We start from the raw sequence: 27331 nt of genomic DNA, 5'->3' as shown, positions 1-27331 counted from the left end.
GAATGGAGATCTTACTGCAGTTTACTGTGAGGTGATTTGAATAGAATGTCCCCACACTCCTGAAAAGAAGATGTTTTGCAACTTAATTATATGGGGGCAGGTTCTTGACCCCTGCCCTCCTCAAGGATATCAGAGGAAAATTTTAAGATCTGAGACATGACCCAGCCAGACATTCCCTGGAGGGCTCAGATAAATATTTCTCAGATTTTAAGCTTTTTGTTGGAGCTCACTCTATGAGCACAATCCAATCACTCTACATGCAATATTCTGGGGATGGCAGGAATACTTTCCCTGTACAGCAGCTTGGTCCACCAGCCAAGTCATTTTACAGAACACAAAAGGCCAACACTGCTGAAGCTGCATTTGTGTACTTTGCCAATAAATAAACCAAAGGATCCTTAGATATAATGAACCTACTCTATAAATTTGCTGCAAATCACAGTGGAGGCTGAAAAACTGTAGGTTTTCACAACTCTGCTGCCTTTAACAGCACCTTTGAACCAGAGGAAAAAGCAGAGAGTAGTGTTATTTAGAAATCCATACTTATTTTTTGTAAATTGCTCCTTTCTTTGCAATTAAGACTGATCCTATCTCTCCAGGATTTTCAAGACTGTCTGGATTTTTACATTTGCTCTCAAAACAGGGCTCTTTCCCTTGCCTTGAGGCAGTCACTGATCTGAGTCCACTTCTGTAACAATGGAATTTGTGAGCATTGCTGCTGTGTGGCAGTGAGCTTGGCTTTTGAAGAACATTCAGAAAAGAAAAAAAAAAAATCACCTGGGGTTAAACCACACACTTTGCAACAGTCTTTCAGTTGCCACCTAAACAGTCCTTGCTGACCCTGAACCCCATTATCCTTTCTCACTGTCTCACATTAATAAAAACTGCACCACTCCCAGCTCCATCTAAGGTGGGAGTTCTCAGCATAAATGAAAGCCAGGCAGTAATCTATGGCTCAGCTAAACTCTGGAACCATTTATTTTCCCTTTGGTCTAAATAACTACAGTTGATTGCATTTTTACTTCAGCTACTCACTCTTCCAATGCCAGTCAGCAGAAGCCCATTTTGACTTCAAGGCATCAATCACAGAATGTGTGAGCTAGTCCTGAGCTAATAGAAATCACTCTTGTTTCATGAGGGATCTCACTGCTTTCTTTATAGGGTCCCTGACCAAATTCAGCCCAGGCAGGAGATCTTGATAAGCATCCTGGTCACCTGCTTTCTTGACCTTGATGTTTTGAGTCATGAGCAGATTCTGAGTCAGGTTAAGTCAATGACAGAAAATATTTTTGAATGCAGAACAGAAAGCTGGGACAATCATAAAACACCCCATTTCTGGTAAGCCAGGCTGATCTGAGCTCACTGCTGCACCTGGCTGCTACCCAGCAAAACTCCAATTCCCAAAGATACCAATGCCCTGAGAGCATCTTTTAAAAAGACACAATAAATTAATGAAAATGGAAAACAGATACATTACTTTTCTCTCTTATATGCCTCATGGACATCATTTAATCCATTTCCTACAGTGAAACCTGCATTACAAAGCCAGAGGAATTCAAAGTAAATTAATAGATCCAGCACTCCCTCAACTGTAGAGCATTAATAATTTTGCTCTGCTCCCTGCTTAGGTTGCTTTTCACCTAAAGAGATATTTACTGTAGTATCCAAACACCATTTCAAAGCAGGCAAGGAGCATTCCTACAGCTGAAATACAATCTTCTAGATCCCCAGGAAAGGAGGCAAATATCCTAAGAAGGAGATTGGTAGCCAATGTGTTGTGGCAAGCTGGGTGTCCTAGTCAAGAACCCAGAGAAGCGTCCTGTGATGGTGAGACTGGTTCCCCTTGGGAGTCCTTCAACCTCTGCCTCTGGAAATGCTCCACAAACATCAGCAAAACAGAGAATTAAGCAGAGGGAGCAATGAGATGGTGTTGGTGTTCTCCATCTGTGGTTTGTGTGAACAAACCATCAGTTCTGATTTTTTAGATGATGTTGTCATCAGGATGACTCTTTGGGCAAAAGGAATGATTTTCCTTAGGTAGCAATTTCAGGCTCCCATTTTCAGTGGGTGTTTGATGGTTTGCAGTAGGACAGCCAAGCACGAACACCTATAGAGCCAGGTATCTCCCTCTGCCCACACAAGGCACTGCATTCAGCTGGTCAAAAGAACAGTGTGTGAAAGAGAGTTCAGGAGCCACCAGGAGCTCTACTGAATTTGTTAAGTACACACTTCTCATTTGCATCAAATAATAAAAAATAATGTGTATCCATAAACTTGCATTGGTGTTCCCCCCATCTTGAACACATTGCAATTATTTTGACTGTTTCTCCTTTCCCATTTTGTTCTGTTCTTACAGAGTAAGTGAAATTTTAACCACAAATGACAACATTTGTTTTATCCTTAAATTGGAACAGCCTGGCAGCTAAACATGAGAATCTACCTTTGTCTAAAGCAGAGATTTACAACACACTGCTTTGCATATAGCAAGTCAACTTCCTAAACATACAGAATAAGTCACTTTCTTTCCTGCTCCTGCTCTTTGCACTGTGATTTCCAGTCCCCAGCCTGAGCAAATGGATGCTTCCAGAAACAGCCTGCCCACCCTGTGAGTATGAACCCACAGCTCCAGGCAGCAACTGCTCCTCTGTGGCAGGAGAGCTTCAAAAGCAGCTGCTGGGACATGGGGCTGAAAATGCTCATAACAAGATGGATGATAAATAACAATGAGAAAACAGTTGTGAGTATTATACTGTCTGCTTTGTCATCAAAATGACAACTCACAGGTAATGAGTCTCATTTAGGAATAGCCCTAAAGAAAGATAATTTTATTTCCATTTTACAACCAAAGTGGAACCCTCACTCAAAACAGAGAGCTTCGCTCTCCCCCTCCTCTGTACCTAAACCATAAACCTTTTCCTTTCCATACTGCTACATTATTTTTCATTTTGATCTCTAATAAATGTCAGATTTATGAAATATGTTATATGGGGAGAAATAAATACAAACACATATCCAAAGAGCAAGTCTACAGCAACTGTCCTTCCTACCCCAGCAGCATTCCTCAGCACTGAATTTAAAGGCACTACAGTGACTGTGACAGGGTCATTAGCCTGCATGCACCAGCTGCTCTAAGTCTTGCTGAGAACCCAAAGCAGCAGCAGTTTGATAGATGGCTGCAAACATCTGGCACCAACGAGAAAGAAAAAGGCATGAGGGTGATAACCTTGTGAAATAACCTGTAGGGGGTCTACAGCACAAATGGAATGGCACAGACCAAAGAACAGGACAGTCGCTGCTGGACTAAAGGAGCTGATTTTTCTGTTAGAAAATTAAAGTAATTTAAACAATGACACAGCAGACATGCCTTCAAATACACTGTGATACAACAAGCTGAAGGAGTAAAGGGGTGACATCAAGGATGCAATGCTCTGGTAGCAAGTGTAGGTACCACCCTCTTCTAGCTTGAATGGAGGGAGCAGTAGAAGGTTTTGATTCTTGCCTTCATATGAAACTTACACATCTCATAACTAGTTTGTCTTCAATTTTAAATTCATATTCTAACAATATCGTTATTTTAATGTCTCAAACTTAACAGTTTCCACAGAAAATACCCCTTCCAGCACAAACATTTGGATCTGAGCTGCTGCCTGTACTTCTACCACTCAGTGCTGACTGGTCTGACCTTTAGATCTCAATACTAAAAGCATAATGAGTGCCTATAAACAGAAGTTTTACAGCATGAAAACATGAATCCTCTGCTCAATAAGAGAAGGCATAACAGCTCAGGAACCATATGAACACTGACTTAAAGTGAGAGCCATGGCTGCTGGTTGAAAGCACTCATTTGGCTTTCAGGGGCCATAAGTAAATGATACAGCAGAAGCACTTCAGTTTGCCTTGTATAGAAGTAAAAGGAGGATGTTTCCCACTGTGGCTGGATTTCTTGCTGGCAGCAACAGAGGGGTTGGCAAAAAAAAAAAAAAAACAAAAAACAAAAAACAAAAATACAGACAGCTAAAATCAGGTTCATCTGCTTAGAATTAGCTTCTGAGTTTATGCAATCCACTGTGCAGCAAGAATGGACAAAAGGAGAATGAAACCAGGGGACTGTGAACTATAGATGGTCAGAATATTTTCAGCTCCATGAAATTCTGAAAGTAAGCTCTCTTGCAGGCACATGCCAGTTATAGTTTTTACCTAGTAGAAGGCTCTTGCCCAGAGCTTTTTAGTTGTTTGGTATTTCCAAGCAAGCTGATGGACCTGTATTAAAGGATAGGAGCAAGGATAGACCAGCACCAAAACATATGTTTTGTAATCCCAAAGCAGACAGACTGATTCAATTCTTTTTTGGAGAACAGTTTTGCTTCTAATGCAGGATGAAAATGAAATATAGAAGTTCAGAGGATATAACAAAATGGATTTATCCTCCCTCACTTAGCACTAACAGGAATATTTCTGGACAGAGGTCAGGAAGGGGGTTGCATATGTACAGAGGTCCAGGTGTACTTCTTAAGAGAGAATTCCTGCTTCTTCTGTTCCCCACTAGCAACAGCCAGGCCCCAACACAAAGCCTTCAGTGAACCAGAATGTACTTTTTTTGGACAAAAGAAACTGCTGGAAGTTAGCACAGGTCATTGATAGCTTCCCTCCTGCGAGAGACGTCAGCATAGAAATGGCCATGAAATTAGTAAGGTTTCTCTGATGCTGACTCACTCAAGTGTTAACTTGCTCCAGAGAATTTCTGGCTGAATTGCCCTGGATGTAAGATGTGGATGCTGCACATTCTGCCAGTTCATTGACTGATCCCTTTCCTAGGGGCTTCTTGATTCTACTGCTTGTATGTGAAGTGTCTTAAAATATAGGCTTGGAACTTGGCATCATGCAAAAAAACCTGTGTTTGCTGCCTAGTACTCAATTTATTGTTGTATTTTATAGATCATGCATCAATGCAGACACTGAATTTTTGAGGGACCTTTTGTGGTTCTGGCCAGTTCTGATGACCTGAGAATTTTGTGTCCTGGTGTGGGAGGAAAAATGTGCAAGGAACAACAATTCATTTCTTGTTTCTCAGGCACCAAAACATTTATAGTTCAGTTCATTAAGACAGTCTCCCACATTGTGCTGAAAAAAAGGAAGAAAATTCAGTTACACAGCTCTTTTCATTGAAAAGAAAACATAGCTTTCACAATTAAATTTTAAGGTGCATTTTTACTCTTGTAGAATAAAAACTCCCTGCAGGAACACTGCACAGGAACACTGTTCTAGCCTCTGAGAGGTGGATTATTTAACATGATTATTTTTTGTATTCCAAGGTAATACTACTTGGTTAGTGTTAACAATGGGAAACCAGCATGGTCTTTTTTTATCATCCTGAGTACTGGTCTGTAAGGAAGTTCATTTGCAAAAAAGCATTTGGTGAGATATTACTGACTCTTTATCTGATTAATTGAATTAATGAACAGATTTTTTTTTCTTTTTCATTTAACTGCACCTCTTTTCTCACTTTCATCTCTTTACTAAGATGAAGCACATCCCAGCATGTTGAGATACCATGAAGGGAAGGTTCCCTGATATTATTATTATTGTTACTATTATTATATATTTTTTTTTCTCCTGAGCAAATTGCACTCAAGTATTAGGCAAGAGCCTAATACTCAGCCTGCTAAACTAACAGTCAAAGAAGCAGCAAAAGGACCAACACTCCCTATACACACAAAACTACACCTGTACTTTCTAAATTCAAATCTCTCCAGGCTCATTGTAGTTTGCATGGGATTTTCCAGCCTAAGAGACAAGAACTTAAATCAGTCAGCTGTTAGTCTCCTACCCTGAGTATTTAGGACTATGAAATTCTTGTCTCTATTGCCTAGGCACCCAGAAAAAAATGATGTGTCTACATCCTCCATCTCCCCCTGATGTATTAAGTTGGGAGCAAAGTTTCTTTGCAGATCCAGCACTCCAGACTGGTTTCTCTGACAATGAGTCACAGGAATTCTGTGTATTGTTTGTATATGAGAAATGTTGAAAGGGAAAATCATTTTGGTTTTGGTCCATTCCTCAGTATATCAAGACCACCAAGTCCCCCAGTCGTGAAGCTCTACAGAAGGAAGATCTTTTAACATATGGAGGAACATGTCTGCCCTTGTAGCAATTTTCCTGGTTTACACTGAGCATTAGGGAGAGCTAATTCAACTTGAACAGCTATGAAGACACTTGGCATTTTGATCATCTTTCCAAGAACCATCAAGAGCAGTTCCCTAAGTCAAAGTCTAGACCTGTGTGAATACCAATAACCATGTGTCAGCTCAGAAAAGACTCTAGTGCATCTGTACAAATCCCTTTGCCACAAGCCAAAAGCATTTCCACACTTTGCACCAAATTTCAGAGACCATTTGATTAAAAATTAAAATCTAAAGGCTATGATAAATACAATATGCTATGAGAAGATGGTTGGAGATATCAAGGGAATTATTATGTCTCATAAATAAGAAGGCATTTAATATGTGATGACAACCATGCAACACTAAGAAACAGTGGGCTTGGTAATGATAAATTTTAACTATCTCAAACACAGGCAACTAAGTATCAGCTGGAGAACTAAGAACAAAGCCCAGGAGACAACTCCTAAAGCTGCCTCTCCATTTACATGTCACCAGTAGGTACACCTACACAAAGCAAATCAGAGGCCTGTTCTAATGCTCCAGACACAAAAAGCTCCATACCACTTAATAATAACCACTCCATAGAAGAAAAGTCCCAGACTACTTTCACATTAATTGGCATTTAATATGCAGTCAGATTATTCCCTGGAAAGCATCATCAAGAAGAAAAATATGTATTTTCTTCTAGCTGCACTTCTTGGAAAATCTACTGCTTGTGGTTAGGCTTGGGTCTGGAGAACAATGAGCAGCACAACACATCATTTCTTCTCTGTAAAATGGCTTCACAGTGTAATAAACAACCCGTTTCTTTTTATTCTCCTTTCACCCAAATATTTTGTCATTTCCCATTTCACTTATTTACTAATTTCCGCTACAGTGAAAGATGCCAGAAATAAATCTCCGCTATTTTGAACTTTTAATTCATCAGCATGGAAAAAATAGCTCGGGAACTTCTGTCCCTTGAGCTTTACAAACAGGTACTCCTGGAGCTTCAAACAGCATGTAACATATTAAAGGGAAGTTCTTTAATTTCTGCTCTATCATCTTCATGTAAGGCTATTCCTTACATGAACACTTGAAGAGCTTTTCTGAGACTAATTCAATAATTCATGCTGTCTACTACTAACTCACTATATTTGATGCTAAAAACAGACACAGAGAACCTTGTAAATCAGGCATTTGGGTTCATATTGTGTTACATGATTGAATCAAACATCATGTATCATCTAGAAATTCTCACTAAAAGCTTAAATTTTGCTAAAAGAGCCTGGGGCAATTCTACTACTATCCTCCTACATTAAAAATTAACATAAAGCCACAGAAAACTAAACAAATTTAAGAATATAAATATATTTCATGCATTTTTTTTTCTTCTCCCTTCATCCTCCTATTGTTGAACTACCAGGATTTTAACAAACACTGAGCAAAGCTGGGTTTGATCAAAAGTTCAGCCACATCTGCAGCTGGAAATTTTACTCTCTCCAATGTTAAGATGGAGAATTTGTGCTGAGAGCCTCCTATCTGGGCAAAAATGGTTTGATTTGAACTCACTTTTCGAGCAGTGGGGGAAGTCCAATAGGAAAGAGTTTCTTTCCTTCTGGCCATGAGGATGCTCCTCTGTAACATAACTATTTTGACAGCTCCCTCTCTGAAAGGGTCCAAGGCACAGTAATGGTCTAAACATGTAAAAGCATTCTGCTTTGCAAGTCTAATTACCATTCTTGTCTGTTGGTGTTTTAAGTAGTTTTAAAAACTGCCAGGCAGTTGGGAGGGTTTGTTTAGAGTTTGGGGCTTTCTGTTGTTTGTTTTTCATGAGATGCTAATTTGTGGTAATTGTTTTAGGCAGTTCTAAGAGCCTGGCTCTGAAGAAGGAAATTATTGGTGTGTGTATTCTAATAACGATTAGAGAGCTAGAAAAAAAATGAGACTGGAGACAGAACATGCTGCTAAAATGCTCACATCCTTAGAGAAAAGCTTCAGCTTGCTGCTTTAAGTGAACAAAAATCTGTCCAGTATGTCTCAAACACCTGTGTCAACCAGCATGCCATCACAACACAAACGATTTCCATTCCTACAGACAGCATTAATTCTAGATGATTAATGGAAACAAAAGGGCAGTGATTTTTGTTGTAGTTAAAAGCATGAAAGCTGCTAACTCCTTTTGTTATTCAAGGTTCTTCAGGAGAGAAAAAATAAAGCACAGTTCTTAGTTTTTGGTATTATAGCAATGCCTTAATTAGGAACATATCATGCTCTGTTCTGAACGAAAAGGCAGCTCCAGCCCCGTGTTTCTGAAGAGGTAAGACAGCAGACAGGTAAAGGAGCAAACAGGTTTGTCAGAAGGGAGTGAGTTCAGCCCAGGCAAATAAAGACATGGCTCAACATCTGCCTGGCCAAAAAGAGCAGCCAGTAGGCTGGCAGGGCAACAGGTTGGCTTGGAAAAGGTTGAAGTAGTGGTTGCAATGATCTCCATAGGTATGATATTCATTCTCTGATCATTGCAGTTCTGTGCACTTACACTACAAATCCCTTCCTCCAGAACATCCTGTGCTGGCCCCTATACGACAGGCTCCTAAATTAGATGGAGCACTGATTTATTTTGATATGGGAGTTTCTGTCCCTCAGAGAAATGGCCCAGTAACCTCAACAGACAAGTTTCTGGAGCTCCAGCTATTGCCTTTGACTTCAGGATTTGTACACCAAATCCAGTGGCCCAAAATACTCATCTGTTGTGAATTAAGAAACTAACCTCAGCTTTAATGAGGCTGTCCTGACTTATACGAAAGTATGGATCTTGTTTACCCAGCATTAAACTACACTTAAGTGATTTAGAAACATGGTGTAAAAGTCCCTATGAGCCCCCATATGGAAAATTTTAGGCAGTTCTAATACTTGGACAGCTCACTATTAAAGTGAGTACAATATCAACAGGCAGATCTGTACTGCTGGAAAATTTCAGCCTTTTATGTCCACCACTTTTTTTAACCCAGAGTTTGAATGTTCACTTTGAGCTCTCCAAATGCCTTGGATAATTTTCATCTTTACTTCCTTCAGCTAATCCATATAGATCTTTCCATCAGTATGGCACCCCTGGATTTAAACATCATTGTACTTGCAAATGAGACTGTGATCAGTACTGAATACATACTGCTGCTTTCCAAGTCTCACACCACATGCAGCAGTATCCTCCAAGATCCCTATTCTCAAAGCAAACTGATTGTGTTCAGTGTATGAGCAACTGCAGCAGCAGCTATGTTGATTTTCTTCTCTTTTTTTCTTTTTAAATACTCAAAAGTTTGCAATTTATTTTCAACTCAGCTGTGCTATAAGCTTCAGGCTGTCCTAATCTTAAAAGACAGAGGAATGAGTCTACTTCCAGCTTCAAGTTTAATAGACAACATTTAATATCACTTGCCTTTGGGAGGTTTCTTTCTTACCCAAGCAGAAACTAAGCCCTCAGTAAAAACTGAATCATTACTTCTCAAAGTAACACTTTTCACTACTTTCTGACACGGTAACTAATCATGTCACCTTAGAAAAGTTATTCCACTCCACGTCCCAGACACTCAGTTGCCTGCATTGTCTGGCACTGAGCTAAGCAGATTAACAGTGGCACTTTATTAAATGCCATCAGCCACACAAGCAACAGGATGCTGGGCCTTGGGATGAAATACTTGCAATGGAAAGACAACGCTGGCCAAAAGCCAGGATTTAAGGTTTTCATTTTAACAGAACCAGCAAATAAGAAAGAGTCTGCGGCACAGAAATGGCTGAGCAACTGCACATTGCCTGGAGCCCTCCCATGGGGGCCCTCTGATGCTAATGCATGTAGTTTACACTGCAGCAGGCACAGGACCTTGCTTGTGGGGAGTGATACCTAAACTGAGTAGATACCAGCCCTGCCACAGAAGGATTAAGGTCCAAGAAAACAAGTGAAGGGAGGGATAAGCATTATTTCTTCTGTTTCACTGACAGGGAAGGCATGCTTAGAAAAAGACTTGCCAAAGATCACCACAGAAGGCTGCAGTACAAACAAGGAGCACACCCAGGACTCTTGTTGCTTCCACTCTCTGTACCAGAGGCCTTTCTTTCTCTGCAGACCTTAACTGTAGGAAACCACAGTGGGTGGGACCCTACAGGACATTAAGTCCCCTCTCAATAGAGAATGACATCTAAGGTGAACACTGTGAGAAATCTTTGCCTACTCTGTTCTTAAAAACCTCCAGTGATGGATATTCATAACCTCTACAGGCTCATAACTCACACCTGAGTTCAGGGATGCAAAGTGTGACATTAAACAGCTTCCCCTCTCCCAGATCACGTTTTCTAGACCTGTTTCATTCTCACTGCTTTCTCCTCTGAACTCTTTCTGATTGGTCCAAAATTTCTGAAATGCACACATGCAACTCCAACCTGTGTCTTGCCAGAGCTAAGATTGCTTTATAAAACTCAGATGTAAAGGCAATCCTGCCCTGTCCATCTTCACCTGTATTAGGTGGTACACATACATTAGCTGTACTTTGTTCAGTGTCCCTTCTGACCTTGGATTGCTAGTGGTCTGTAGATGGAGTTCTTCACAGAAATGTATTAATTTTTTCTCTGAGGGTTTTAGGAAAAAAAACCCCTTTCTGTCTGGCACTTCCTACTGCTTTCCTCCAGTCCAAAGATGTCCTCTAACAAGGGTATTACTCATCAAGGAGATGATACTTTGTGCACAGTGTTAACAAAAGAAGCTGTGAATATAAATTTATTTCCACTGTGCATTTAAGAGCTTGGAATAAGCCACCAGTATGGCGAGGTCATAGCTACCAGTAGAAACAAAACCCTGGGCCAGGCTTCCTATTTCTTCCCACTCACATGTCATTTAAACTCATTTTTCCAATTGATCAGTGAGATAGAGTTGACTCGCACTAAGGTAGGCATCTAAAATAGGTCTGCTGAATCATGGTCTGTAAGGTTCCCAATAACTTCAGATTTCCTTTATTTATTTAAACTTCACTCTCTCCCAATATCCTCTGTCATCCAGGGAAGGACCCAGAGGTACAGCCTCACACTCTGGTCTGTACAGGGTCTCAGTGTTAGCTCAAGACCTCTCAGCAGCCTTCAAAAACAAGCGTTAAATCTACAGAGCAAGCAGCACTGGAAACAAAACAACTGCAGAGAAATGGAAGCTGAGCATTTAAAAATCCTCTTATTTTTGCAGTTTTCAAGGTTCTCAAAATTAGTTAGAGGTTTTTTTCCCCTCCCTTGTAAAGTTGTTGGAACAGTGATTAAGGCCACAGCTACTGATTAAGGCCATCTCTACATTCATTGCTTTCCTGGGGCAATCTGGGCATCACTTTTAAGTCTGCCTGGAAACACATGAATCCCACAAATGTTCCTTCTCAAAGTTCCTGCCCAAGGAAGAGGAGGTGGAGAATCCATCGTGCAAGAACAAGCACATAGCTCATCTGCTTCCCTCTGGCTAGAGAATTGCTTTACCTTGGCTGTAAACACCCAGTCTGTGTTCTGCTCCCCTCCACTTCAGAACATGATTTTTATACTCATCTGTTCATCATTAATGTCTTGGGGCCCTTTAATAAGATGCAGTTAAAGGACCCATGTGAAAAATCAACCTCACTTCAACAGCACATGCTGCTCAAGGTATTTCATAGTTAAACTCTCATCTCCTGATAGCTGTGCTGCCTACCCCAGTACTTTGTCCCAGCATGCAGACTGCATGGTCAGTGTGTCTGTCTCTCCTTGTTATTTTCTTCACGCTCATTTTGCCTGGCAGGCCATTCTCTTTTTATATCAGAAGAATTCCTTGTTAGCCTATAAACAGCTTACTAGCTGCCTTCCACTTTCTGATCTCTGCAGGAACTGGTGGTTTGCAGGGAAAATCAAATTACTGAAAACACCTCTTATCATCAGATTAAGTGCTCTTTCTTTCTGAGTAATACGGGGATGGCAGGGAATTACGGTAATGGCAGGGAATTACGGTAATGGCAAGGCAACTGCCTGCTGCATCAGCAGAGCAGTGAAGTTACTGCTGCTCCCTGACTGTGGAGCTGAGCCCTGCCACTGAGGAAGGATCCCTTCAGGCATGCTGGAGTCAAGCCCCTCTCGAGCATTAGGATCCAGGGAATTGGTGCAACTGGGAGCTGTCAAAACACCAGTGGGAAAATAAAGGGAGCGAAGCACTGGATTTTCAGGCAGAGAGGAGCATCTCTGCATGAAGAGAGAAGCCTGCTGTGCTGTGCTGTGAATCTCCTTCCCAGATGCTCAGAGAAGCTGCGCTACCTTCTAGAGACTAAAGAGGTGAGTGTGGACTGGGGCAGGTACAAGGGTCTCAAGTATGCTCTTCCCTAAACCATCTGTCATCACAGATTGGGTATTATCTGGTTGGTTTTGAGCATGAGTATCTCACAATACTTTCTGCTGCGCTTCCTTGACTTACTGGCAAGTTCTGCTTCATGTGCTTAAAAAACAAGTTTGATAATTTCTTAATTTTCCAGTCTACCATCAACTCTCTAATAACCACAGTTATAATGGCTAGAGAGGCTTGATGCTACAGGTGCTTTTCATTTTTGTGCTTACTAAAATCTGTCCTTTTCTTTCTTGGAATTATTCTTCAGCTTCTTCCCTCTTCCAGGAAAGAAAATAAAGATTCAATTTCATTTTGGTGCATGGAAGGCAAATTCCCACAGTACAGTACCTTTCATCTCCCCTCCCCCCATGCTGTTTTTGTGAGCTGGAATTTTGGGGTTTCAGACTCTTTAATGCCTTTGCCTGCAGGACAATTCAGTTCTGAAATTCAACTATGTGACAGTTGTTGCTGCTCAATGTTTGTGTAAAGTGCGAACGAGGGATTCATCTGAGAGACCCAGTATATTAGGACATTTACAGGGTATTACCTAACCTCAGATTTAACAGCAGTTTTAACAGTGCATTTCCACATGCCTGATCAATATTTTGGATGAGAACACTATAGGCACATATAGGTGTGGTAAAATGCTTTGAATCCCACACTTGGAGCTTTCCATTTTGTGTCCCCCATATCACAGTTCCCAGACTTATCCTCACTTTTCCATCTCATGTACCTTTTCTCCATATTTAGTCAGCTAAGGCTGAGCCTGGCTTCCAGATACTCTGAAATGTTGTGTCACTCAGTAGGAAACTTGTTCCTTGCAACATCTGCTTGGCAGGAATTGCTTTTCCCTATAGATTTCTAAAATGGGCAGTTTAGCTGCGGTTCAAGACATAAAGGAGTCACTTAAGAAATCTTACCACTAAATTCTGGACTTATAAATCTCCTTCACAGTTTGCAGCCCTGAATTGTGTTCCACAGGTTTCTATCTCTTCTGGAAAGGGTCTCTGCAGGTGAACTGATAATTAGGATTGATTGCTATCCCTAAAGCAGAATGGTCTGCTGCTGGGAATGTGATGAGAAAATTCAGGCAACAAAATGAACATTGGTCTCTTAGTTGTTGTTAAACAATATTGGGCTTAAAAAGATTGGTTCCACTTGCTGGAGCCAGCATGAGGAAGGCTCCCTAAAATAGCCTCCTGCTCTATTCTTATATGGGAACCATCGCAGCAAGTGACTGTTGCTTCTGGGAATCACATTGTTTGTGTCTTTGTCTCCTTCAGGGGGGTGATGATCACCAAAGAGCACAACAGCCTGCACCACTGACACTGCAAACTTCACTCTGCCCTCCAAAGCAAGCCAGGAACTGTTAGAAACAAACTTGATTCGCAGGCCAGGAACTCAAGTGACAACCGCTCCACAGCGGGGAGAAGCTTTAACTGGCATTTCAAACCCTGAAGATGGGTAGAGGCAGGTATCTCAAATGGCATTACTGAGCAGATACAGCAGCAGCCTCCACCTAGTCAGCTTTCTTTTAAACCAGTTGTGAGGCAGAATCACGACTAGCACAAAGTAATTAAAGGCATCACTGTTTTCCTCTAAAGAGAAAACTTAAAAGCGAGACCCCGTAGAATATTGCATTGCTTAAATAATGAATCTTACCAGAAAGGCAGAAATTATTCTAACCTGCAGTTCCAATATGTCTCATCATGTAGTTCTGGAAAGCAGGATAAATAGCTGCAGCTTAGTGTAGCCTCACTTCTGCATCCCAAGAAAAATGCATATGGAGTTAAATTTGACTTGAAAATGGTGGCAATTAACTGTGCTTTGCTGGTAAAAACTTAAGGATAAAGGCAGGCTTTCCAGTATGTTTCTGGATCCTTCTCATTATTCCTGGTGCTGCACTTCTCAGACGTTCTTAAAGACATTTTTCCCCAGCAAAGCTAGGCAGATGTTGCCTGTCAAACCTTCTGAGAACTGATCTCATCACTCTTTCTACCTGAAAAGGGAGTGGAGTACAACAGCCTTGCATGAACACCATCAGCCACTCACCATGGCCTTCCTCCCTGGAAACTCCTCTGACTGCTCCAATTGCACTCATTCTGTAGGGCCAGTGAATGTTTCAAAGGCCATTTCACTGGGTGTTATTCTAGGAGGGCTGATAGTTTTTGGGGTTTTGGGTAATATTCTGGTTATCCTATCTGTAGCCTGCCACAGACATCTTCAGAGTGTTACCCACTATTACATAATTAACCTGGCTGTAGCTGATCTCCTCTTGACTTCCACTGTCCTGCCCTTCTCGGCTACCATGGAGATTTTGGGCTACTGGGCCTTTGGGAGAATTTTCTGCAACATCTGGGCAGCTGTTGATGTTCTCTGCTGCACTGCTTCCATTATGAGCCTCTGTATCATCTCGATAGACAGATACATCGGGGTGAGCTACCCACTGAGATACCCAAGTATAGTGACAGAGAAGAGAGGCCTCCTGGCCTTGCTGTGTGTTTGGGCACTGTCCCTGGTGATATCGATTGGGCCTCTTTTTGGCTGGAAGGAACCAGCACCAGAAGATGAGACCATCTGTCAGATCACCGAGGAGCCTGGCTATGTGCTGTTCTCTGCTCTAGGCTCCTTCTACCTCCCCCTGACTATTATCCTGGTGATGTATTGCCGAGTGTATGTTGTGGCCAAAAGGGAAAACAAAGGTCTGACCTCTGGTCTGAAAACAGAGAAATCACATTCTGAAGAAGTGACCCTACGGATTCATCGTAAAAATGCTCCTGAAGTGAGTGGATCAGCATCCAACCCCAAGAGCAAGCACCATTTCACTGTGCGTTTCCTCAAGTTCTCCAGAGAAAAGAAAGCTGCCAAAACCCTGGGAATAGTTGTGGGATGCTTTGTTCTCTGCTGGCTTCCATTTTTTGTAGTAATGCCTCTTGGTAAGTAAAGCAAAACCATCTACCTATCACAGCACCTTCCTTGGAGGGAGGGCCGTGTTCGTGTCTCTGTACAGCAATGCTCAGCAGAAAAGCTCTCAGGGAATAATTTTGTGTTGGAAAGCTGACAAAATGTAAATATGCACCATCACAAAGCAGTAACCATAAAAAAACCCTGAAGGCTCAACTGAAACAAAATATCTCTGGTTCAAAGAGAAACAAAATCGGGAAAAGAGCAAGGATTTAGTACTCTTTTTCCATACAGAATTTACTGTTTCCGAACTAGAACTTATTTCTGATCCACTCTGCTAAAAGAATGATACCCTTAGGGGTGTGTGTGTTTATATGTAAGTTTACAGGCAGTTCTTCAGGTGACAGAAATACATAAAAGGTCACAATGGTCAAGGCAGCTGTTTACAGACATGGGTCAGATCTCCTGGAGTGCTCAGTTCCTAATAATTCCCACTATAAGGAAAAAAAAAACCTCAGCTTCCTATCGGGAAGTTCACACTACAAGATACTATACTCCTAACTATAAATTAATGTCTTTTTAAATTTATCATATGACCAGTCAGAAGAGTGACAATCCTTCAAACTGATTTTATACTTCCCTAGCTTGGCTCTATTTTGGAAGCCCACTGGCTAAACACTGGCTTCAACCACCATGCTGAACATGAATATTTATTCACCAGATCCAATTCTAAAGGGGAGGAAAGTCAAGGATTTGTTCTGCTTTGCTATCACTACAGTATAAAGAAGTAATTAGAATTTTAATTAAACCTTGCTCAGTCATCTTTAATGCCATTTCAGGATTTAAAAGAAGAATACTAATTACATACCTATATCAGAGTGTGATTTATGTGGCACACCACACTGAATTTGGCTTTGCAAGAGCTGGACTAAATACTAGTTTTTGAAACATGGAACCTTAAATCTGTGACTTGCTTAATATCTGTAGCTTTTCTTACAGAAAGGGCTAATGCTGGAGAGGAAAAATGAAGTAAAATTTTGTGGAAGTTTTAGTTAGTGACAGAACAATGGGTATAGTTAAGAAAATTATAAACATGAAAAAACATTAAAAAAAGATTTGGGAATTTATGTATTTATTAAGCCTTATAAAAGCTGTTCTTTTGCAACTAACCTCTACTGGATTTTCCAAGATTACCAAATTGTTTCATGAGAACCTGTTACTAATGTTGCCACATGAAAAACAAAAATACAGATTTTTTTTCTGTTGGTTGGGAAGTGCTGGAATAAGGGATGCAGATGTGTCAGGAGGAGGAGCCCTGAGAGGCCTGGCTCATGCTGCCCAGGATGTCAGCATGTTGGAATGCTGCTTGCCAAGATGCCTGAAACATACCCAAAAAGGGTTCACAAGAACACATGAAATGCTATTCTTTTCATCTGCAAATCTGGTTGCCCACACAGAGCCATTGTCAATTAATTTGCTTGGGATTTAAGAAATTTTCTGGACACAAGAGTGGCTTTCCATCTTTTTTTATAATCCCTCATAAGGAAACTTTCTTGAGGTTAGTTTCTCTGTCTTTGTGGGGTTACCCTGCTATTTTTAAAGCCTTCCAAAGGCTTTAAAAAGGCTTTAAAGGCTTCCATCAAGTCTTCCAAAACCTATTTGTTACTTCTGTTTAAAAACAAAACAAAAAAACTACTAAACAGACACAGTGGCAGGAAAAAAACACATGTCTTCAAAAACCCAAGGAAACTTAAGGCAGACTATCCCACCCAGAGGTGACTGTGTATGACACTCAACACCTATATCATGCAAAACAAATTCAGTGGGACAGTACAAGGAGTGACCCACCCAGGATCACACAGCAGTTAGTGGCAGAGGTCACACTTTTCAGCCATACAGAGCACTGTTACCAAAACCAGTGGCAGTTGTGGTGTTCAAAACACAGCTGGTTGGGCAGCAAGACCTTTGCTGTGCAGAAGACCAGTTCTGCAGCTTTTTGGGGGACAAACCTTTAAATAGATCCATCAGCTGCTGAAGGTTGCTTCATTTGTGGGAGTCACAGCCTTTTAAAAGCAGATCCTTAATGAAGGCTGCCACAAGACAGACAATCTTAAACTATGCTACACAAACCACTGCCAACAACTGGCAGGAGCTTACCACCCTATGCAGCAGAAGTTCCCAAAATCTAAGTTTATTTTACTGAAATCTAGAGCATCCTCAAGATCCCACATCTAATAAATCAGCTGTACCAGCCAAGAAGCAACATAAAGCAAGAAACACCAGGCTTGCTAAGGTGCATAACAAATGGCAGTACAAACTTTAGAAGTGTAGTTAAGGGAAGGGCAAAAGTGATAAAGGGGTATCAAGAGGGAGATAATGGCACAATATCTGTGTATCAGGAGATGTTGCTGCAAATACCTGAAGAAACAGCTTGAGTATTCCTACTGTAAGACTTAATCTTAATTGAAATCTGTGTGCAAAGTTGCCAGTTGCAATCTGTGTAAGTAATGTCTTTCTTGCCTTCTTAGATTCATCAACTTAATTCCAGGCAAAGGGGCTGTGCAAAGGCCAACAGTCCAATACACCTTCTTCTCTCTTGGCTTTGATGTTTGTGGATTAAGCCAGGGAATGATAATTCTGTGGCTTGAAAAGAACCAGGGTTAAGATTTGTTTTTTCTATGCAAACCCATGCTTCACAGAACATCCATAAAATAAAAGTGTGTCAAAACAGATTCTTCCTATAAATGTCATTGCCTAAGAGCAATCACTGGCAAGAGCAATCACTTCAGCCCCAATATTAGGTCATAAAGAAAGACTGATGTCCATATATATATATATATATATATATTCAGCTTTCTGCAATTGCATCCCAGACAGAAAATATTCAGATATCCACCAAGATTTCCTCATTCTGCACTAGGCATCCACGTTTCCATAATGCTAAGCCTACAAGTATATTCAACAGAAGGAAATGTTCATCTTCTCAAGAGATCACTTGCCCATTTAAGAACTCTAAATATTTTCACAGTCGTTTAGTACAGATTGATGGCTGCAACAAGCAGACTACAAGAGCACCCAACCCCACTCAAGTAGTCTATTATTCAGGCCTGTAGGAGAAGGCAGATGGAAAACTAATCAGAGCACCATCCCCTGACTGACCCATTCCTGTTGCCTGTCCTTCCCACATCTCACCTGTGCCTGAACACCCACACCCTCCTGATGCCCCTGAGATCTGAATTTAGGTCTTTGTGAAGTGAAACAACTTCTCCTTCTACACCTCCTAATTACAGGCCAGGGGTATCTAGGCAAAAAGACACCCTCATTTTCCCCTGAATCAACCACAATGTGCCAGGCTCTGGGACAGGAACAGCTGCAAATGTGTAAGACTTGCCAAATGCAGACTTTTATCTTTCCTCATCCCTATGAGCCTCTATTCTAACATTTGTTATATTCATTTGATTGGACAAAGCCCAGAAGTGTTTCCTGCCACCCAAGAGTTCTTTGGTCCCCTTTTTGTTCCCACAGAAAATACTTTCCATGAGGGAGCAGCAGGGTGAGACGTGCTGGGAGAGCATATATATGTACACAGTGCAGCTGGTGCATGTCTGCAGCAATTCATATATATATATAAAAACCCATATATTTCCAGGAGGTGGGTTTGTGTTTGACCTGAGATGCAGTACAGAGCAACAAACCCACAAAATCAAGTTCAGTGCTAACACTGAGCTTGGGAACACAAGATGTAACACATTTATCAATGTCTGCAGAGCAGACTGCCTCACTTGCCATTGGTGCAGTGGCAAGACCTCACTTCACATTCCACATGTCCCTGGTATAATCTCTCTGGGTACAGCAGTGCTCCTCTGTGCTTCATCCTCAGGGTCTTTAGGGCAACTGCTCTGGAATAGCTGCTGCCTTCCAGCTTGACCCCTTAAGGGCAGATCCCAGGACCTGGGTTTTAAGCTTTGCTTCACTGTAAACCAGACCATCCTCCCTGGTTCATTTGCTGTGATACCAGATGCATATCTACTGCATGGCAGAGGCAAGAGGTGCTAGGATTTTTGTTTGACTTCTGTGCAAGGTTTTAAACTGATGCTTCTCCTGAATCCCTAGACAATTCAAGCCCTAACTACATGACACTAACAAACACCAGTTTGTTCTCTGTTCACAAGGTGCACAGACACTGCTGTCATCTCTGGAGTGGAGTCTAACACTACAGACTCCTGGGTACTGCAGGCAGCTACTCCTTGCAAGCTCTGAATACACAAACATGACTGCTTTGCAGGTTATTGCTGGTCCCTCATCATATGTGGGTACAGCCCTGATCTCAGCTCACACAGCCCTGCCTGCCTTCAGTGGATTTGTGCAATACAACACAGAAGGAGGAAACGTAGTGAACCTAAACAGAGCTCCAAGATTTAGTAGCAGAGATGGATTTTAACACCACTAAAGAGTCCATGGGTCAGAAAAATGTATGCAATTTTATTCCCATGGTGCTAACAGAGATGATGCAGAGAAAACAACTCAAGTTTGTGTAGTTTGGCAGCTTCTAAATCCCTCTGTGCTGTCCATCAGTGAAAGAATGGATGATATCAGCTCTGGTTTTTGAACAACCTATAATCAAGCAGCTCTCTAATTCTGAAAAATGACAAAGTCAAATTATATCTTTGTGACTGAATTGGCACTTAATCACCAGGAGGTACATGTGAAACTTCTCTCAGATCTGAGGAAACTTCAGGTTGACAAACAGGAAAATAAATCAGGAGAGAAGAGAATGCAATTCTGACATTTTCAGGGGTGAGTGATGAAGTACTTGATGGCAAAGGGTCTCAGGAGGCTAACAGTATGTTTTATTTTATTTAATTTTCATGTAACAATTTCATTTCAAGCAACTGAATTGAGCTGACACTTGAGAGTCCTTAACCTTTTGTAAACAAAGCAGGAATTCAAGCATCACTTAGTCAATCCAAATGCTTTAAAAGATCACTTGAAATTTTCTTTACTGTTCTTCCAGCACAGACTGTAGGGAGACAATGGAAGATGAAGCCTCTAAATTGTAATTTCACCACTTTTTACCATTTTATTCCTGACAGTTTACAGGTGAAGGCAATATGGCCTGTGAAAGGGACAAAGAATTAGATTTAGGAGAGAAGAGCCATTAGAAAGAGAAAAGGCAGCAGATGAAATATTTTTTGCACCCTACACAATAGTTCAGTGGCTCAAGGTTTCCTGATCTTGATTTACATTGCTCTGGAAATCAAATAAACTGTTGTTTTAAGAAAGAAGAGGGTAAAAATCATTTCTTCTTTGATTTTACATCCAGCTGTTACATATTGGGTCCGCTGATTATCAATTCCAGCCTCAGTCTTTCCAAAATGCTACAGACAGTATTTTTTCCTATTGATACTTTCCCTGTTTCATTCACAGGACAACAACACAAGTTATACTGAAGCCTGGAGACAGAGCTTTACCTGGTCTAAACTCATGAAACAGTATCACTGACTGGCACGACCAAATGCACAGCAAAGCAAAGCTACTGTCCTAAAACCCAAACGGTATCTGCTACTGTAAAGCATTAAAACCAGAACTAGATGGGGCCTACAGGTAGCAAGCTGTCTGCCGTTAAAGCTACTTTGTTTCCTTCTCACTGCAAGCAGTTCCGAGGCAACAAGTCTCTACAATGATGAACAAGGTTACATTAATAAATTAGTATGCAGATCCCCACCCCAAAAACAGAGCAAGAGACAGACTCTGACACTGGCTATTTTCTATTTTTAACAGACTTTGGCAAGACATTAGCATTCCATTTGGAGTGAGCCAGAAGTTGCAGCAAACAGGAATTGTTATTATTTACCCGTTTTGACACTTAGCCTCACACAGCTGATTCCCTAAACTAAGATTTGTTTCACTTTTCTCTTAACACAAAATGGGAAAGCGGTAGATATGTTGCAATTAAATCAGAAAGTAAAGAACAAATTGAGCATGATTTGGGTATTTCGAAGCCTTTCCTTATTTTTCATCCACCAATGACTTCGGCCAGAAAATTCTTGGAGAAGGGTATTTAGTTGGTTTTCACTAAAGGAGAGAAGCACTAATTGGCTACGAAAAATTCCAGGTCATGGCTATGCCTGCTCTCTCATGCTTAGCTGCAAAACAGTATTTGCTTTCTTTGGCAATTTAGCACTACATCTTTGGTCTTAAAAACTCTTGGCTACCGAAACTAACAGTGAAACTGCTCTACCTGGATAGCTTTGAGCAATGCTGAAGCAATCACAAAGGCAGAGAGATTTATGCTTGATGCCAGGGTTGTAACTGGGGCTGGAATCAGAGGTTCAGCTATTTCAGTGCACAGAGCAAGCTCCCATGGCATGTTCTGCACTGCCACTGGGTATCCTGACTCAAGTCTCATTTCTCTGCTGCTCCACCATACACCAGCTGGGAGGCTCTCAGGGGACCTCTCCCAGGTCAGAGATAACTACAAGGCTTCTCACACTGCCACACCTCCTATTTCTTCCTTGACAGCAGTGTGTCCCCCTTGGGCCATCAGCTCCATGCAGTGGGGTAGGAGCTGGTGCAATGGCAAGACGTCACTTCACATTCCACAGCAGAATAAGCAAGTCATTAATCATACTGCTCTGTTTGTGCCTCTGGTTCAGGCAATATTTTGATACATTCTCATACAGGCAAAAACAACCTGAGAATTCCCCACTGGCTTTTGCTGCTTGAGAGCATTTGCTGAAGCTTTGTTTGACAAAGACAGGAGGGAAAAGATTCAAACTGGAGCTCATCAGCTCTGAGAATTAAATTAGATCATGCTCTGATTGCATTATTAGTTTTTCCTAAGACAGGGGAGGTCCAAGACAAGATCAATCCCTGTAAAACTTAGGAGCTGCTTAGAGACATAGCTAAACTGCAGAGGATGACAAATGTTTTGATGCCTAAATCTTCCACAGTATTTCTTTCAACATGCACATGCTTACAATTTCTCCAAGGGGAAGCAGGAAGACAAGCATTTGTCAGTGCTGAAAGTTTTGTTTATTATAAACTTGACTATAAAGCCCAAAACAAGCCAATTAATGTCTTGTGGGAAGTTATTTTTCTTCCTGTGTCCAAACTAATTACTGACACTGGTATGACAGATACACTAATTTATTTACTTATTTTCCTCATTCTTTTAAAGAAGGCAAGGAAGAGCTTTTCCACTCAACAACATATGGCAAATATTTTTATCTTCCTCTGGTTCTAAATTCACTTTGCAAAACTGGCCTTAAAGGTGCTGTTATATGTATTCCCACCCCAGCATCCCACAATGTTCAGTTTTCCAGTTCTTCCACATTCAGATAATACTAGTTTTCTTTCTAAGCAAAGAGAAGTACCAAATCAGAGAATCACAGGATCTTGTTACAATGGCCACTTTCTATGAGCATTCAAGAGAAGCAACAAATTTCTCAACAACTGTCTGTAAGCAGCTGTGATGTTGACTCTTTGATACCTTAATTCAATCTTTGAAGCTCTTTAACATTTCCCCATGAAAAACTCACTTGGATTTTCTAAAGGTTTCAAAGAAAAACAAGCTCCAAATATTTACAATTTTTAAGACTTTTAGCTGGAATGCAGTCAACTCAGTAGTGCTACTTTTCTTTTACTCTGACTTCTGAAATGGTGTGATTTGCTTGCCATTTGAAACCTGTTTTGATGACCTAGATAACTATTATTTGGCTAACTTATCTCGTATTAGAAGTTTCAGAGGAAGCAATTTTCCTGTCACTTCATACTGGTCCTCTTGCTCACCTCTGGCTGTAACCAGGGCAGCAATCTTTGTATAATAAAGTAGATATCTTAAATTGATTCTGAAAGTACATGTATGACATCATGTATTCTGAAATATTTGATTCCTCCAGGATTTGGGCTTTGAGTCATAAGTTTTCTAAGACACAGCACCTTATTTATTTTTTCCAGTGTTTAAGTTTCTCTGGTTACCTGCAATTTCTCACTGCCTCTGCCTCAACACTGTGTATTTTCCATTTTAGGTTCGTTTTTTCCTGCAATCAAACCCCCGGACACACTTTTTAAAATAACATTTTGGCTTGGATATTTAAACAGCTGCATCAACCCCATAATCTACCCGTGCTCGAGTCAAGAGTTTAAGAAAGCGTTCCAAAACGTCCTGAGAGCACAGTGCCTCCAAAGAAAGGCAGCAGCAAAGAAGCAAACCCCAAGTTTCAACCTCAACCATCCCACCAGTCAAAGCACGGAGAGCAGCAAAGATGTAGTGCGTATCCCTGTCAGCTCAGGAGAAACCTTCTATAAGATTTCCAAGTCAGATGGGGTCTGTGAATGGAAGATATTCTCTGCTGTGCAAAGCACGCCTGCAAAAAATGCAGTTTCTAAAGACTGCACTGCAGTCAAAACAAAAAGTAAAGGTTTGCTCCAGGAATGCTGCTGTGCAGGCACTTCAAGGAACCTTGCCCATGAAAAGTGTGAAGTGCCAACTGTTAAAATCCACACCATCTCCCTCTGTGAGAACGGGGAGGAAGTCTGAAGGACTGAACGTGCCCAGCATTCCTGTTCTGATAACGGGATGTTGCTCATTTTATTGGGAAGTAGCAAGAGATGCTACACCAGTTGAAGGGATCTGGATGAAACCCACAACATACTGTAAAACTGGGCCAAAGCTTTTGATGTCTTTTAAGTTCAGGTAGCCTGAACAATGCCCCTTAAAACAGTGAATGGCTTTGGTGGCCACTGAGCACCCTACAGTCTTCCCAGAGACTGCTCTCTGCAAGACATTTGCCTGACATTTAAAGGCTTTATTTTTCAGTATATTCCCTTGTTTCAAAGTTCTTACTGCTCTGATTTAGATACAATGGGGGAGAAAGAGCAAATGGCCAAGACCATGAAAGGGTACTTTCAGACAGCTCCACAATGAGAGATGTTTTGTGATATTGCCCCCACAGAATAGCTAGACCTCAATTCAGCAGCCAAGAGAGCTGAGGTCAGGAGGCTCAGGTATTGTGACAGTGTTTACAGATCTGCTTGCTTTTTCTTAAGGGACTGTGGACAAGAATGCTTTCCTACCATGTCTTGCCTCTTTTTTTTCGTGTCTAGGTGCTGGCTCAGTGAGGTCCTGCATGCCTTGTTGAAAGGAACGGGCAGCAACCTGAATTTGCATCTTCATCTGGGCAGCCTCATTACTGCTCTTTCCCCCCCTCTCTAAGGTTCCTTTTGTGGTAAACTCCACTGCAAAGGGAAACATGATTCAGATACCTGCAACTCTACCTAGCTTAGAGACCAACAAATTTTTTTTTTTTTTTTTTTTTTTTTTGTACAATCAACCTCCTAAATCAAACAAAACAAAACAAAAATTTGCATGCATCCTAGGTTTATCTGGAAGATCTCTGGGCTTTGATGCAAGTCCAGTGAATTCAAAACTAGGTAAGTCATCATCAAATTAAGATCAATGAGGTCACTTTCACTCACCCATTTCTTTTTCTTATTATGAGACCAGCAGGGATCTGCTTAAAGGCTCAATAACTCCTTTCTCAGGTGCTTGCTAGTTAGATCAGTGCCACAGTCACTGGAAAAGCTGCATACATTTTCCTGTCTCTCTGCCCAGTGTTAAGCCACATTCCTTTTCTGACTCCTGCAATAGCAAGTGCTCTAAGCTTTCTATGAGATTCTGGGTACCCTGGAGGCAGGAGCTTTACCCTTTCCCTGAGCAGTGGAAATCAGGCACATTAAATGACTTAAGGACATACATCCCCATGAGAAAGGGCCATCTTATGGGAATTTGAGAGAAAGGCATGTGGAAGTCAGATATATTTTAGTATAGTTAATCCAAATAAATGAATGCACTGTTCAGCATCTGGGAGAAATAGTGGGAGGAATTCTCTGTACAATCTTAGAAATAAGCAGGGCTTCACATAACTCCTCCTGAGCCTGCCAAGTAAGAATGCAGCTTCTTGAAACAACACATAAGCCTTTACTCATGTCTCAGTGTCAGCTCCTGTGCCGAATATCTGCTGCCTTGAAAAGGGGAAAGAGTTTAATATAAGGTTGGCTTTTACAGGATAGGGCCTTGAAAGGACACCTTGGTTTTATTGATGAGGAATCATTGTTTATTCATCTCTCATTCAGTGTTAAGTCCCCAGTGTCAAAAGAATTCCAGTCTTCTGTGTTTTGTATATATGCATGAATGAGATTTCTCCTGTAAACACGTATTTGCAGCTATAACATTATCAATGTGCAAAAGTAAAATCTGATCCTTTGGAGTTCCTGCAGTAATGTTGCTCTGCACAGTCCTGGAAGCAGAAAGCAAGCTTGGAGTGTAAAGGCATTTCAGAGCTACACCCAGCCAGGATCTTAATCAAGGATGGCTACTCTGAAGAAAGATCAAGCTCCAAGTGAAAGAAGAGAGTAGAGGGCCCTAAGCCTGTGTTATTTATGTGTAGACACTTCAGAGGCAGAACAAGGCAGCTAATTTTCCCCATGTTTGTCCCTTTTCTCAATGCATTACAGTTATTAACTAAAATCAGTGTACCCATGAACAAAATGTCCATTTACAGATCTTGCTAATCTTGAAGAAAAAGAAGAAACATGTCTTTAGACAGATTCACTAATATTTACACAGACAACACAAGCCTGACAGAAAACAAGAGACGTGTAAAAGACCAGTTGGGAAATTTTTCTGGCATAATAACCAAGAATACTTTGGATCCCATGTGATCCACTAAATTTTCCTTGCAGTACTTGCTGCTTCATTTATATGAGTTGTAAGTGTTTTCCAGTACAAATACATCACATCAAGCTAAGGACTTGCTTTTTCTCAGCCTCAAACAAAGAATATGCAGGAACAGAGAAAATGAAACTAACAACTCCCCACTCAGCATGCAGTGGTCCTGTAGACACTGAGAAGAAATCTGAATTTGGAAGCAGTCTTTTTCAGACCATTAAGCTTTTGCTGTGTTTAGTGGGCCACTGAATGGCATTGTCTACCTCTTCTTATCCTTGGACAATTAAATATCTAGCTTAGCTAAAGCAGTTACTTATTCTCCCCTATAAATGCTGCATAAGATACAGAATGCACATCCAGGTTAAAATTAGAGAAGAATTCAAATCAAATCAAATCCCTGGACCCAAACCCTTGCTTATTTCCAAAAGCATGCATTCATAGACAGCAAATCTGTAGCATTATTCTATTTTTAGTTTAAATAAGAAATAGTTTAAATAAGAAACCCTCCCCATCCCTTAAAGCTTTTCTTAGGGTTTGTCAATAAAGTCTAGAATTTGAAACTATAAGTGTTGAAATATGACAAAAAAAAAAAAAAATATTCTCATGGTACTTCAAGCCAAGACCAGAAGCAGAAAGCTGGAAATCTCATAAGAATGTCACTTGAGACTCATGGCCAAGGTTTTCAGTCTCAAGGGGTTCAAATACCCAAGACATTTATTTTAACAGAACCTGAACTCTGAAACCTTTTGAAAAACACCCATTAAATGACCAGGACTAGCAAGATCTAAAAGCTTCACTGCACACACTTGCTGCCCAACCCTATCTATATAGTTAAAACGTGAACCAGTAAGGTCCATTGTGCCACCTCTCTCTTTGAGCTGAAATTTAAGCAGGTCCTCTTAATTTTAGACTTGTTGAGGTTTTATGGTGTCAGACAAAAAGCTGTTGTGAAGCTATACATAGGCTGACACAAATGGATTAGTCATTTAAGTCCAGAGCAATTCTGAAGTACCAATATAATCTGAATCTGTAAAATGAGGATGAATAAGTCAGCATGCTGGTGGCTGTGCCTGGATAATCACCTTTGTACCACAGCACTCCTGCCTCCAAGAGACACAGGTTAGAACAATGAAGTATTGGTCTCAGCTTCATCCTTCTTCTTTCCCTCAAACAGCTGCTAAAGGA

At 41.0% G+C, this 27331-nt stretch overlaps 1 protein-coding gene across 1 annotated transcript; it reads left to right on the top strand.

Moving 5' to 3' along the window:
- Positions 1 to 12166: 12166 nt before the first annotated feature.
- Positions 12167 to 26019, top strand: ADRA1A (adrenoceptor alpha 1A). The gene is made up of 3 exons (XM_071728985.1): positions 12167 to 12461; positions 13794 to 15446; positions 23445 to 26019. Exons 2-3 carry the CDS (start codon positions 14564 to 14566, stop codon positions 23954 to 23956), a joined length of 1395 nt encoding a protein of 464 aa, XP_071585086.1. The 5' UTR covers positions 12167 to 12461; positions 13794 to 14563; the 3' UTR covers positions 23957 to 26019.
- The last annotated feature ends 1312 nt before the right edge of the window (positions 26020 to 27331 follow it).

The sequence above is a fragment of the Heliangelus exortis genome, chromosome 30, assembly GCF_036169615.1.
Source record: "Heliangelus exortis chromosome 30, bHelExo1.hap1, whole genome shotgun sequence".
Taxonomy (NCBI): Eukaryota; Metazoa; Chordata; class Aves; order Apodiformes; family Trochilidae; genus Heliangelus; species Heliangelus exortis.
Note: the sequence above shows the minus strand (reverse complement) of the source record. Positions and strands in the feature narration are given on the sequence as shown.

Bases quoted from the DNA above. Each gene is read 5' to 3' on its own strand.
- ADRA1A (XM_071728985.1), top strand. From the start codon at position 14,564: ATGGCCTTCCTCCCTGGAAACTCCTCTGACTGCTCCAATTGCACTCAT. The intron at 15,447-23,444 runs GTAAGTAAAGCA...TTTCCATTTTAG, and splicing joins TTTTGTAGTAATGCCTCTTG to GTTCGTTTTTTCCTGCAATC.